The sequence below is a fragment of the Octopus bimaculoides genome, chromosome 16 (assembly GCF_001194135.2).
Source record: "Octopus bimaculoides isolate UCB-OBI-ISO-001 chromosome 16, ASM119413v2, whole genome shotgun sequence".
Taxonomy (NCBI): domain Eukaryota; kingdom Metazoa; phylum Mollusca; class Cephalopoda; order Octopoda; family Octopodidae; genus Octopus; species Octopus bimaculoides.
Window position 1 is genome coordinate 50,205,405 of NC_068996.1, and position 13,915 is coordinate 50,219,319.

At 38.3% G+C, this 13,915-nt stretch overlaps 1 protein-coding gene across 1 annotated transcript in view; it reads left to right on the top strand.

Annotated features, from left to right (window-relative positions):
* LOC106879783 (chromosome-associated kinesin KIF4A) overlaps nt 1–13,915 on the top strand; it is a 54,904-nt gene that overhangs the window by 3,258 nt on the left and 37,731 nt on the right. Inside the window, exons 3-9 of the mRNA XM_014929485.2 lie at nt 3,693–3,877; nt 4,122–4,205; nt 8,856–9,022; nt 10,275–10,369; nt 11,512–11,631; nt 12,543–12,765; nt 13,300–13,348. Coding sequence (XP_014784971.1) covers nt 3,693–3,877; nt 4,122–4,205; nt 8,856–9,022; nt 10,275–10,369; nt 11,512–11,631; nt 12,543–12,765; nt 13,300–13,348 — 923 coding nt within the window. The remainder of the gene's footprint in view (nt 1–3,692; nt 3,878–4,121; nt 4,206–8,855; nt 9,023–10,274; nt 10,370–11,511; nt 11,632–12,542; nt 12,766–13,299; nt 13,349–13,915) is intronic.

Genomic DNA, 13,915 nt, shown 5'->3' on the forward strand with positions numbered 1-13,915 from the left:
AAGGTGGTGCTCCAGCATGATGGCCGCAGTTAAATGACTGAAACAAGTAAAGATATATGCATATATATATTTGTGTGCGGGTGACACGTAAAAACACCCACTACACTCTCTGAGTGGTTGGCGTTAGGAAGGGCATCCAGCTGTAGAAACTCTGCGAAATTAGATTGGAGCCTGGTGTTGCCATCCGGTTTCACCAGTCCTCAGTCAAATCGTCCAACCCATGCTAGCATGGAAAGCGGACGTTAAACGATGATGATGATGATGATGATGATATATATATTTTATTGGCACCGCGCCAGTGGAGCACTAACACCACTGTCGAGCATGTTCATTGCCAGAGCAGCTGTCTGGGTTCCGTGTTCGTAAATAGCACCATTTGAGTGAGGTCGTTGCCAGTGCCGCTGGACTGACTCCTGTGCAGGTGGCACGTAAAAAACACCTTTTTGAGCGTGGCTGTTGCCAGTACTGTGTGACTGGCACATAAAAGCACCCACTACACTCTCGGAATGGTTGGCGTTAGGAAGGGCATCCAGCTGTAAAAACTACCAGATTAGATTGGAGCCAGTCAGGTGTTTTTTTACCTGCCACTGGAACAGAAGCCAGTAAGGTGATGCAGGTAACGATCACGCTCAAATGGTGCTATTTACGTGCCACTGGCACGGAAGCCAGACAGCTGCTCTGGCAATGATCACGCTCGGATGGTGCTCTTAGCACTCCACTGGCACAGGTGCCAGTCATCAAATTTGGTTCAATCACGATTTCAATTTCACTTGCCCCAACAAGTCTTCGCAAGCCGAGTTTAGTGTCCAATGAAGGAGGTTTGGCATGGGTACCAGTCGTCGAATTTGGATCAATTTCATTTGCCTCAACAGGTCTTCACAAACAAAGTTTAGTGTCCAATGAAGGAAAGGTATGCATAAGTGGGCTGGCTACACCCCTGGCAGAGGCTTCGGATTATGGTCTCACTTGGCTTGCTGGGTCTTCTCATGCACTATGCATAAATGTATATATTTATTCTGCTTATTGAGTTCCACCCAATAATGGATGTGCAGCTAATTGTCTTTTTATGTTGCTGTTTGTTTTGCAGTATGCAACAGGCTGTGACTTATTTTTATTTCTCATTTTCTAAGCTTTTCTGCTTGTATGCTTTTAGCATACGAGTTTAAAATATTTGAAAATCCTTTTTTTTTTCCCCCATAAAAAAGCAGTCTTCTGAATTTGGCATACAGAAAGTTAGAAATTGTGTTGATTGTAAGTGAAAGTTACACAATCACTAACTCATTCTGGATACTTAACATTTTAAATGTTTTATTTGTAAGTTTCATAGGTGTAGCTGTGTATTTGAGAAAATTGCTTCCAACCATGGTCTTGAATTCAGTCCTACTGTGCAAGTGTCTTCTGCTATAGCTTCGAACTAACCAAAACTTTGTGGTGGATTTGGTATATGGAAACTGAAAGAAGCCCTTTGTGTGTGTAAATATATATATATATATATATATAAACACACGTATATATATATATATATAAACGTGTATGTGTGCCTTTGTTCCCCACTACTGCTTGACAGTCAGTGTTGGTGTGTTTACATCCCCATGACTTAGTGGTTCTGTAAAAGGAACCAATAAAATAAATATTGGTGTCGATTTGTTTGACTAATGTTCTTGAAGGTAGTGCCCCAGCATCACTGCATTCTAATGACTGAAACTAGTAAAAATAAGATAGCCTAAAGGGGTTTTGTTTACATTTTGAACACAAGGTGCAGGCGTGGCTGTGTGGTAAGAAGTCTGCTTCCCAACCACACAGTTTTGGGTTTAATTCCTTTGTGTGACACTTTGAGCAAGTGTCTTCCATACTACTGGCAATGGGAAATATCATCTTGCTTGGAAACAGGTGAGGGTTGGTGACAGCAAGGGCATCTGGCTGTAGAAAATCTGCCTCTGAACTCTGTTTGACCCATGCAAGCATGGAAAAGTTGGTATTAAAGCAGTGAAGGTCATGGATTATCATGTCATTTGAATGCAGGTTGCTTTGGTCCTTGTGAAATAAATCTAATCATTAAAATGAGCCCCATTTAAGATAAATATCTCTTTTACTCGTTTCAGTCATTTGACTCCAGCCATGCTGGAGCACCACCTTTAGTCGAACAAATCGACCCCAGGACTTATTCTTTGGATGCCTAGTACTTATTCTATCGGTCTCTTATGCTGAACCGCTAAGTTACGGGGACCTAAACACACCACCATCGGTTGTCAAGCGATGTTGAGGGGGACAGACACAAACAAATACACACACACACATATATATATATATATATATATATCTATATATACGACGGGCTTTCAGTTTCTTTCTACCAAATCCACTCACAGGGCTTTGGTCGGCCTGAGGCTATAGTAGAAGACACTTGCTCAAGGTGCCACGAAGTAGGACTGAACCCGGAACCATGTGGTTGGTAAGCAAGCTACTTACCACACAGCCACTCCTGCACCTATATATATATATATATATATATATATATATATACGACAGGCTTCTTGCAGTTTCTGTCTATCAAATCCACTCACAAGGCTTTAGGTGGTTCGAGGCTATAGTAGAAGACACTTGCCCAAGATCCCATGCAGTGGGACTGAACCTGGAACCATGTGGTTGATGAGTAAGCTACTTACCACACAACCAGAGCCAATGATACCATTGTTAATGGAGGATGTGGTTGTTTGGGTGGGTGGATTACTGCAGCTATAAGGCTGTCAACCATTTTAAATATCTGGGCCAGATCCAGAAAGAAAAGTTTTATATTTAAAGAGGGAAGACTATCAGAGGCCTGGTGGCCTCTGATACTTGAAGCGCTGCATGTGACCCTGGGACCTGTGGTTGAGAACTATTGATTTAGACTCCAAGATACTGTAGATGGTTGGTAAATTACATCTTTTTGACCAGTGAGCTTTTCAGACATTCAGGGAAGGTGGATTGCTGACAAAATTTTTAGCATCAAATCTCATTGTAGTATTAGGTGAAGCTTAGGGGGCTTTAATCTACCTGTTTTCTGACAACAGTATACTTTCACCTACTGCATTGCTATGCCCACCCACAATAATTTGTACTCTGGAAGACTCTTGGAGTAATTTTCATCTTGCCTCTTGCTCACTGTACACTTCTCTTTACCTCCACCTTGGTATCTCTGTCTTTCATCATTGCAATGTTGATGGGGTCATCGTAAAGTTTTGAACCTGGTAGCAACAGGGAATACCCTGTAGTGGGTGTGTAAATTAAATGACTGTTTTCAGGAACAGTTTGAGTGATTGTTTGGTGATGGTCAGTGGAGTTCCCACAAATAGTCAAATGCTTTCACCTCTTATTGATTTGCTATTCTTTCTTTCATTCACTAACGAATTACTACCAGTAATTACCAACATGATGTATGAATGATATTTTTATGACCCAGTTCAATTGACTGATCCTCCATCTCCTAATAATCACCACCACACTTATTTCATGATGGTAACTTTGTAACCTATAAAACCCATTTGCACCAACTATTATAACTTTAAAATGAATGCACCTCCACATGGTTGCTTGAACTGCTAAAAATAGCATCTAATTGACTACATTAACTTCTTTCCCAAATTGCAGCCTTGTGCCTAAGTTATAAATAAATTTTATATAATTATCTTAATGTAAATTTTTGTTTGTAGGTTATAATGCAACCGTTCTTGCCTATGGCCAAACGGGCAGTGGCAAGACCTATACAATGGGTGGTGCATACATAGATGATATGCCTGAGGAAACTAGAGGAATAATACCAAGAGTTCTTATCGATATTTTTGCGGAATTCAAAACGAGAGATATGCAGGTCAATGCAGGTGTTTCTTACTTAGAGGTAAGGCGTTTTTTTTTTTCTTTCTTCCTTTCCTTCCCTTCTTTCTCTTTTTCCCTTTCTTTCTCTTTTCTTCCCTTAATAAATATTACAGTATTCTAATGAGAATTTTCTAATTTTGAAAATATAAATATGTACCTATTTGTTTCTAAAATTTATTTATAAACCAGGGTAGAATACTTAAAATGAAGTGTTAAATATTGTCTCTATAATGTTTATTCAAATTATAAATATCATATATTTAAAGATCTATAAAGAAGAAATCCATGATCTACTTTCTGATCAAAAAGACCAGTTATGCATCAGGGAAGATTACAGCGGTGATATAATGGTAAGTTTCTCTGCAGTTTAAGTTTTATTAGTTACTAGCTTTGGAAACATTCATGTAAGTCTTCAGCTTTCAAATTATTCTGTCAAATGTATTGCTATTTATTAACATTATTTTGAATTGATCATGTTTTATCTTGTAGTTTTGAGAATTCGATGATGTAAATAGTTACTTTTAGAATGACATTGTATGAGAGGCTACACCAGGTAATATAAAACAGGTAGAATATTTGGACTGGACATAGCTGGATAAAGATGCTAAAGGGGTAATTTTGTTTCTGACATTTTTTCTTTTTCTCAAATACCTGTCAGGTATTGCTAGAGTTATATAATGAGGTAAAGTAAAATAGGGATGCAAAAAATACTTTACCCCTTTTAGGAAGGTATTTGAAAACAATAGCTGCTGATACTGGTAATATTAAGGTAGGAATCTTGGAGAGAAAGGTAAAGGAAATGAATTTCTCAAAGTGGAGTTCATTTTATTGTATGTGTAAGTATCTATCTATCTATCTCTTTTACTTGTTTTCAGTCATTTGACTGTGGCCATGCTGGAGCACCACCTTTTAGTCGAGCTAATCGACCCCAGGACTTATTCTTTGTAAGCCTAGTACTTATTCTATTGGTCTCTTTTGCCGAACCACTAAGTTACGGGGACGTAAACACACCAGCATCGGTTGTCAAGCGATGTTGGGGCAGGGGGACAAACACAGACACACAAACATATACACACACATACACATATATATACATATATACGACAGGCTTCTTTCAGTTTCCGTCTACCAAATCCACTCACAAGGCTTTGGTCGGCCCAAGGCTATAGTAGAAGACAATTGCCCAAGGTGCCATGCAGTGGGACTGAACCCGGAACCATGCAGTTGATAAGCAAGCTACTTACCACACAGCCACTCCTGCGCCTATCTATCTATCTATATATATATATACATACACACACACACACACAGGTAGGTAGGTGCAGGTGTTACTGTGAGGTAGGACGTTTTCTTTTCAATCACATGATTCTGGGTTCAGTCCCATTGTGCCATCTTCACCAAGCGTCTTCTACCTGAAGCATTGGGAGTAAATTTGGTAAAGAGAAATTGAAAGGTGCCTGTTGTGTATACATGTGTGTGTTCGTGTCACTGTACCTTGACATAACGTAATAGTTGTAAATGAGTGTCACTGTTATACAAGCAGTGTCATTCATTTCCAATATTTTGGCAGAACGTCTGGTTATGAGGAAATACTACTTTACTTGAAACCGATAAGGTTGGCACCAGAAAGAATCTGGCCATGGAAAGTTTACCTCAATAATAAACTCTATTCAACCCATGCAAGCATAAAAAAGTGAATGTTAAAACGATGATGTAGCAGATTATGAGATGTAGGGTTTTATATATCTACACACACATGCTTGTGCCACAAAAAAAAAAAGCACTAAATCCACTCTGTTCAGTGGTTGGTGTTAGGAAGCTGTAAAAATTCTGCCAAAACAGTCACAGAAGTCTGTTGCATGGCCGGCTCTTGTGAAACTGTCCTACCCATGCTAGCATGGAAGGCAGGCGTTTGATGATGGTGCTGGTGGTGGTGGCGGCTGCTGCCACCACAAGAAGATATTACCTTGTTTGGAAATGGATTTCTTATGAGTGGGTCCCCTTCCTATTGCCAACCCTCACATACCTCAATAAATAGTGTCTGACCCATTCAGGACTGGAAAAATAAATGAAAGTGGTGATATATATTGTTGTAAATGGAAAAAATTATATTCAGATAATTTCTCATTTGTATGATGCGAATTAGAACACTGCTCTCTGGTTTTGCAAGGGAAGACGAAAAAAAAGACAGTTCTTTGTGGTCACATGACTGTTTAAAATTTAGACGGTATGATTTTGGTGTGCTTTTATGGTGTGGGCAAAGTATAAAGACTAGTAATGCCCACGTGGCGAGTTCATGCTGGAAGATGATGTGTGATGCGATGAAAGTTGACGTGAGTGGTTTTTTTATTTTATGTGGTAGATGGTGCCATGCAGTCAATGTGTGAGATGGTGCCGGGCAAAATTCGTGTGGCACAGTTAACAGTATTTGGTGTTGAGTGTGAAGTTGGTTTCAGTGGTTGATGTTAACGGTGGAAGGTTTTGAACTGGCTGTGAAAATAGTGAACTTGGCAACGTAAAGAAGGTGGAACGGTACTGGGAATTTGAAAGTAACTAGAGTCCAGTCAGAAAAAAAAAAGAAGATAGAAAATAAATCATTAGACTGGTGAATTAAAGAAGAGCTCACCATAAGAAGTCTAACCATTTCAGAGGTAAAAACTCTCTGAAGAATTCTTTATTTATTCCATAAATGGTATTGGCCTCTAAATTAAAGTTGTTGTATTTTGGTTATTCTTAATGGTTTTGTTTGTTATTCTCAACTTTTCTGACTTCTTTGACTACTGCTCCTTCTGCTCTGAGCAAGTTGGTTTGCTGAGCTTGCCTATGCGGTCTTCTGAGTTACCAGACAAAGAGTGTTGTGTTGTAGATGGTTTCGGGATCACTTGCAGCATAACGAAACATATATATAAGGGCAACGAGCTGGCAGAATCATTAGCACACCAGGCAAAATGCTTAGCAGAATATTTCGTCTGCTGCTACATTCTGAGTTCAAATTCCACCAAGATTGACTTTGCCTGTCATCCTCCCAGGGTCAATTAAATAAGTACCAGTTATGCACTGGGACCAATGTAATCGACTTAATCCCATTGTCTCTCCTTGTTTGTCCCCTCTATGTTCAGCCCTTTGTGGGCAATAAAGAATTGTATATATGTGTGTGTGTGTGTATGTGTATATATATATATATATATATATATATATATATATATATATGTAATCCTATATCTCACAATCTGTTACACTCTCCCTAATCCTTTACCATTCAGCTTATTCTGTCAAATGTAATGCTTATTTATTTGCATTGTTTAGAATTAATCATGCATTATCTTGTAGCTTTGAGATTTCAATGGTGTATATTTTTAGAATGATATTGTATGGTAGGTGTGAGAGGCCAGATCTAGCTGGTTTGAACATAAAACAGGTAGAATATTTGGGCTAGAAACGGTCAGTTTAAATGCTAAAGTGTTAAGTAACACATACTTCAAACCTTGTCCCTGAAGGAATGAAATAGAAAGTGTAAAGAAAAAGGGACAGTTTTCCGGCTGATGAGAACCGTGTTTGGTCTATGTGCAGTATTGCTGACCAACAATGTAAACTGATGTTGACCAGTGTATGCCAGCTGGTTTCAGTGTTGAACGAGAGAGCATATGTAGTCAGTCCACCTGCTTGAAACAACAGCCAAATCTTCCACCACCTTACATAGAAGGATATATTGAACAAGGTAATTCCTGATATCCTAAAAGATGACCATGAGTGGAACTTCTCCAGTCTGCTTAATTAGGATTGAGCTAAAGAACAACAACAACAACCAAGTTTACTTTGAGCCAATGGTGGGGTGCTTATCTCTGCATGTTGGTTTGATTTGCTAGAAATTGCTGCCAAATATCCTTCAAGTCAGACAAGGCCACAATTTGGGGAAGAAGTTAAACGTAGTCAATTAATGCTATTTTAGCAGGTTACTCTTACTTATTTTGAATTATAACACTCGATGCAAATAGATTTATAGGTTCATCTTTACACACTATTAACCTTTTTGATTCCAATCTGCATGTGACTGCTCTTGGCTTTATGATACAAATTCACTGTTTTAACCCTTTCATTACTGTATTTATTCTGAGATGTTCTGTGTTTCTTTCAATTACTTCAAATATAACAAAGAATTTAGTAAAACAACTTAGTTATCTTTAAACTAGTGTTAGGATCATAAACTGTGACTAAGGTTTGGTGGAAGATTTTAATTCAAAACATTTGAAAACAAGACATTTGTACTACAGAGCCAGAGGTGATTTCAGCCAGGTTGGTAACAAAAGGATTAAAGTAATCTAAATTAAAACCGTCCTTTAAAATTTCCATTCTCTAACATAATAATGACAAAGTTATTTTACTAAATTCATAATTATCTTTGAAATTAATTGAAATAAACACAGTGTATTGACACAGAACAATGGTAACAAAAGGGTTAAATACACAACATTGAAATAGGTGTGGTGGTTATTGTTAAGACATGGAAGTGCATGGCTCTCAAAGAGATAGGCTAGTCATGACTAAGATCACATGGGGTTAAATAACAAGCAATGGATGTTTATGTAATTCATATGTGGCTGTGTGGTAGGAAATTTGCTTCCCAACCGCATGCTTCCAGGTTTTGTCTCACTGACCAAAACCTTATGAGTAGAAGGAAACTAAACAAAGTTCATAGTGTGTAAGTGTGTGTGTGTGTGAATGTATGTAGTTATGTTTGTGTCTCCTTCTCTTGACATCATATAATAGTTGTCAAATGGTTGCCACTGTGTCATTCATCTTCAAGGTTTCTGTGAAAACATGTCTGGTCATGATGGTGGTGGGGTTAGGGTTACCTCTTGCTTGGAAACAGGTGAGGGTTGGCAACAGTTAAGGCATCCAGCCATAGAAAATCTGCTTCATTAAACTCTGCCTGACCCATGCACATATGGAAAAGTGGATGCTAAAATGATAATAATAATATAAATTTCTGAATATTTCAGATTCCTGGTCTAACAGAGGTGTCTGTTTCTGATTTTCCATCTACAATGGCTTGTCTGACGAAGGGATCAACAGTGCGTTCAACTGGTTCAACAGCCATGAATACTCAGTCAAGTCGATCGCATGCTATCTTTACTGTTACATTCACTATCACTTCAAAGACAGACACGTGAGTTTTGTTTAGTTTCATTTGGTTTTTCCCTTGTATGTTTGCCAAATGTAGATGTTAAAGTTTATTGAATTGATTCCCATGTGCAAGTGTGTGTGTGTGTGTTTTTGTGTATGTAAAGAGGCTAAGTGTGTGAGTGTATGTAAACAGAATGTGTGTGCTGGCAAGGAGATTGTAATGGTAAGATGAAGGTGATAACAAGAATGAAGAACTAATGGGAGAGGCACTGGCGCCCGCTGACCGATAACCCCTCACAAACATTGTTCAATACAAATCATTAATTACAAATCGTATAACCAAAATATGAAACAGTTAATCTTCCTCCGGGTGTCCCAGCTCCCGCAGAGAAAAAGAAGGAAGTGTGCCACCAAAGAGGGAGACTCTGTCAGCGGGAATTGTGCTGCTGACAGAATAGTTTGAGGTCCCTCCCTGTGAGGAGTAGATGTATGTCCTTCTGTACCTCGAGGGAGAGACCATAGACAGTTTTCTGGACTACGAGTGCAGCCAGGAAAGGAATTACTCTGCCTGCACAAGCAGTTCAGCGTGGCCTCCACAGGTGGCTGCGGAGATCATAAAAGATAGTACCTTGTCAAAGGTCATAAACGCCTTTGACAAGGAAGATTTTATCTTCCTCACCGTGGACTCCGACCTGTCAATGCAGAGATGTCTGCAGGCAGCAAGGTATTGGGGTCTGCGATGAGGAAGATTAACTGTTTTATATTTTGGTCATACGATTTGTAATTAATAATTTGTATTGAACAATGTTTACGAGGGGTTATCGGTCGGTGGGCGCTGGTGCCTCTCCCAATATTTCTTCATTCTTGTTATCACCTTCATCTCATTAATGTCTGCGTCCAGCCTGCAGCTTCTTTATGTTTGTCTGTCCTTGTTTGTCCCCTCTTTGTAACACCTTTAATGGCAAATTTCATGAAATAAAGGAGATTGTAATGGGATTAGATGTGCTTTTGTGTAAGGATCTATATGTTTGTGTGTAAAGAAATTCAATGTGTGTGTGTGTAAGAAAGAGCATTTGACCTCAGAAAATCCATCTCGACAAGTTCCATTCAAAAGGGTGAAATTTATGAGCATTTAAGGAAACCGGCTTGCATGTTTGTGGTGTAGGGAGACATGAAGGGGTGTGTTTGGTTAAGTGGGGTACACTTCTGAGTTTAAGTTTTAAGTAATATTTTCTTCAACATTTTAGTTATGTAATTATTTTTATTTTCATATAATTTTTCCTGATCAATTTAAGTGTTGATGTTCGGAAAGCTAAATTTCACTTGGTGGACTTAGCTGGTTCTGAAAGAATAAAGAAGACATTGGCAGAAGGAGATCGTCTCAAAGAAGGTAATCTGATGTTTTGGTTTCTTTCCTTCTCATATTTTCATTTTAGGTCAGAGTTTTCCATATTGGCATATTTTGTGAGGTGTTTTTATTTGCTAGAATTTTATTTTGGTACCTACTCACCTCAGGTCACTCATGACTCTATAATACAAGCGCTTTGTTTGAAAGTGATCTAAATTAAATCGTCCAACAAAATTTTATATTAAATTATGTCCTAGGCACCAGCTTCATAATGACGAAGTTAGGCGATGACTGAAAGAGTACATCATCATCATCATCGTTTAACGTCCGCTTTCCACGCTAGCATGGGTTGGATGATTTGACTGAGGACTGGTGAACCAGATGGCTACACCAGGCTCCAATCTGATTTGGCAGAGTTTCTACAGCTGGATGCCCTTCCTAACGCCAACCACTCAGAGAGTGTAGTGGGTGCTTTTACGTGCCACCGGCACAAGGGCCAGTCAAGCGGTACTGGCGATAGCCACGCTCAAAATGGTGTATTTTACGTGCCACCTGCACAGGAGCCAGTCCATCGGCACTGCAATTGCAAATAAATGTGACTGAAATTGGGTTTTGCTGAAGAGTCTCTGGATATCAGGGAGTCTCTCCAGGTTGAATTGCTCCCTCTCTGCATTGAGAAGTCACAGCTCCAGTGCTACAGACGTGTGATTAGAATGTTGCATGAAAGTATTGCAAGACAGATTCTTCAAGCCAAGCCAACAGGTAGGAGACCAAGGGGTAGATCAAGAACAAGATGGTTGAATAATATCCATAGCTTCAGTTGGTCAAAGTTGGGAATCTTGCAAGGAGGCCTAATCCCAGTTGCTTCTGGCAGAACCCTATGGAGGTGGTGCCTGAGGACTCCATCTCCACAACCCTCCCAGGAATAGTGGGTGGGGATGATGGCTGGATGGACAATGGTAATATATTTCAACAAAAATATAATAACAAAAGGGTTAAAGTGACAGTGTGACTCAATCATGCGTAAAGCTGACTAATAATGTCCCAGGAAAGGTGAGTAAAATATAGTGTTAGGTATTTTTTCCCCTTATGTTGAAAATCATGAATATTTCTTACTCGAGTTTTATTTCTCTTTAATTTCATTATATGTTTCTATTTCCTTTTTACTTTTTAATATTTTGTAGGGATCAATATCAATAAAGGCCTTCTCTCTCTTGGAAATGTCATCAGCGCCCTTAGTCTTGAAGGGGGTAAACGAGGTCATGTACCTTATAGGGATTCCAAATTGACTCGAATATTGCAAGGTAATAACAAGATTTTATTAACCCTTTAGCTTTCAGATTACTTCATTAAATCTAATGCTTATTTATTTATTCACATCGTTTTGAATTAATCATACATTATCTTGTAGCTTGGAGGTTTTGGTGATGTGATTGTTAAATTTTAGAATGACATTGTGCAGGATGTGTGCAAGGCCAGATCTGGTCAGTTTGAACATAAAACAGAATATATGGGTTGGATATGGCCAATTTAAATGCTGATAGGTTAATTGTAATCTTCAGTGCTATGTTTATTGCTTTCTTGTTATTAAAATTTGATGATTCTTGTGATGTGCAGCTGAATTTCTTTTCTTAATTGGGAAGATTTCTAATATCTACTTAATCTTCTATTGGTGGCCACATTCCATTACTATATTCATTATGGGTGATATTTATCGAAATACAAATTACTGTCATATTACCAACAACATCGTCTGTTTCATGCTTGTAAATGTTGGACTGTTGAGGTCAAATGAACTTGAAACATATTTTGCTGGAGAAAATACTTGATATGATCAGGAATTCGGATTTAAGTAGGATGTTTTTAGTACTAATGATGCTGTACTTCAGAATCTAAATATGGTTTTGATGAAATTTGTATTTATTGACAATCCATGTTATTTGCCTATTTATGGCTGCCAACATTAAACCAGATTTATCTTTTTACAGCAGTTTTGTGTGCAGTCTTCTAGAAGTACGTCTAACAAAAAAGTGCACTTCCATTCCTGCTCATTAGTTAATGATTTCATAAATATGATTAAGGTGTTTATAGAAGAGTCTGTTGCTCTTATATCAAAATTTTACTTTTTGTTTTTTAAATTAAAAAAAATATTTTGTTTTTTATTGATTTTTAAAAAAAGTGTTTTTCATTCTTTAAAATTTAATACTTGAATTAGATTCTCTTGGAGGAAATAGTTACACCTTGATGATTGCATGTATCAGTCCCGCTGATGTGAATTTGGAAGAATCAGTGAATACGTTGAGATATGCTGAGCGTGCAAGTCACATTAAGAACAAACCTTTGATTAACCGAGACAAACGAGCAGCTGAAATTCAGGAGCTGAAACAGTGTGTGGAAACCCTGAAAGCAGAGCTGATTAGAGTCACCGGCAGTGGAGGGTAAACCAGTTTATATATATACATATATATAATATGCCTAATGATTTCATTAACTTATTAACCCTTTTGATACCAACCCAACTGAGACCACCCCAACTGGTTCTATGAAAGAAACCTAAAATAAAACCATCCATTGAAATCTCATATTAAATTTTGTTTTAAATACCAGCTTAACCCTTTAGCATTTAAAGTGGCCATATCTGGCCCAAATATTTTAGAAATGGAAGCTAAATCTCCTTCAAATCACACCTGTCATTTTTTTTAAAGATAAACAGTAAGGGTTAGGGATGGTGATGGGCAGAATCTCTTAGAATGGACTCGGTTCAATGGCTGAAACAAGTAAAAGATAAAAGATAAGAAATGTGGTTGAAAACTCCATACTTTCCTCTTAAAAAAACATTTGATACATCTTACATAACAGTAAATGCAATGTTAAGCCTTTCGATGTGTGAGACTATAATTTCCTATTCCTGCCATACTTATAAATCAATTTAAAGATAATCGGAAATTTTTTTAATATTTCATATTTTTCAGCGATCATGAAGACTATCAATCAATTGTGGAGAAACTAGAACTGAAAGCGGTTTGTAATTTACAATGTATATATTTTATATAATTGTAGTAATGAAATGAGATGCAATTTTGGTTATTAATGCAAGCATTATGCTCTCTGTGGGCAAAACATAAGCTAAAGCTTTGTCTCTAATTTAAGAAAATGCATGTCTTTGCCTCTTAGAATATGAGTTCTTTTGTAGAAATCCATCCATCCATCATCATCATCTACTTGTGTTCCAAGCTGGCATTAAGTCCCAGAGTACTTAAATTTCTGAATCATCATCATCATCATCGTTTAACGTCCACTTTCCATGCTAGCATGGGTTGGACGATTTGACTGAGGACTGGTGAAACCAGATGGCTACACCAGCCTCCAGTCTGATTTGGCAGAGTTTCTACAGCTGGATGCCCTTCCTAACGCCAACCACTCAGAGAGTGTAGTGGGTGCTTTTACGTGTCACCAGCACGAAGGCCAGTCAGGCGGTACTGGCAATGGCCACGCTCAAAATGGTGTATTGTATGTGCCACCCGCACAAGAGCCAGTCCAGGGGCACTGGCAACGATCTCGCTCGAAAATCCCACGAAGGCCAGCCAG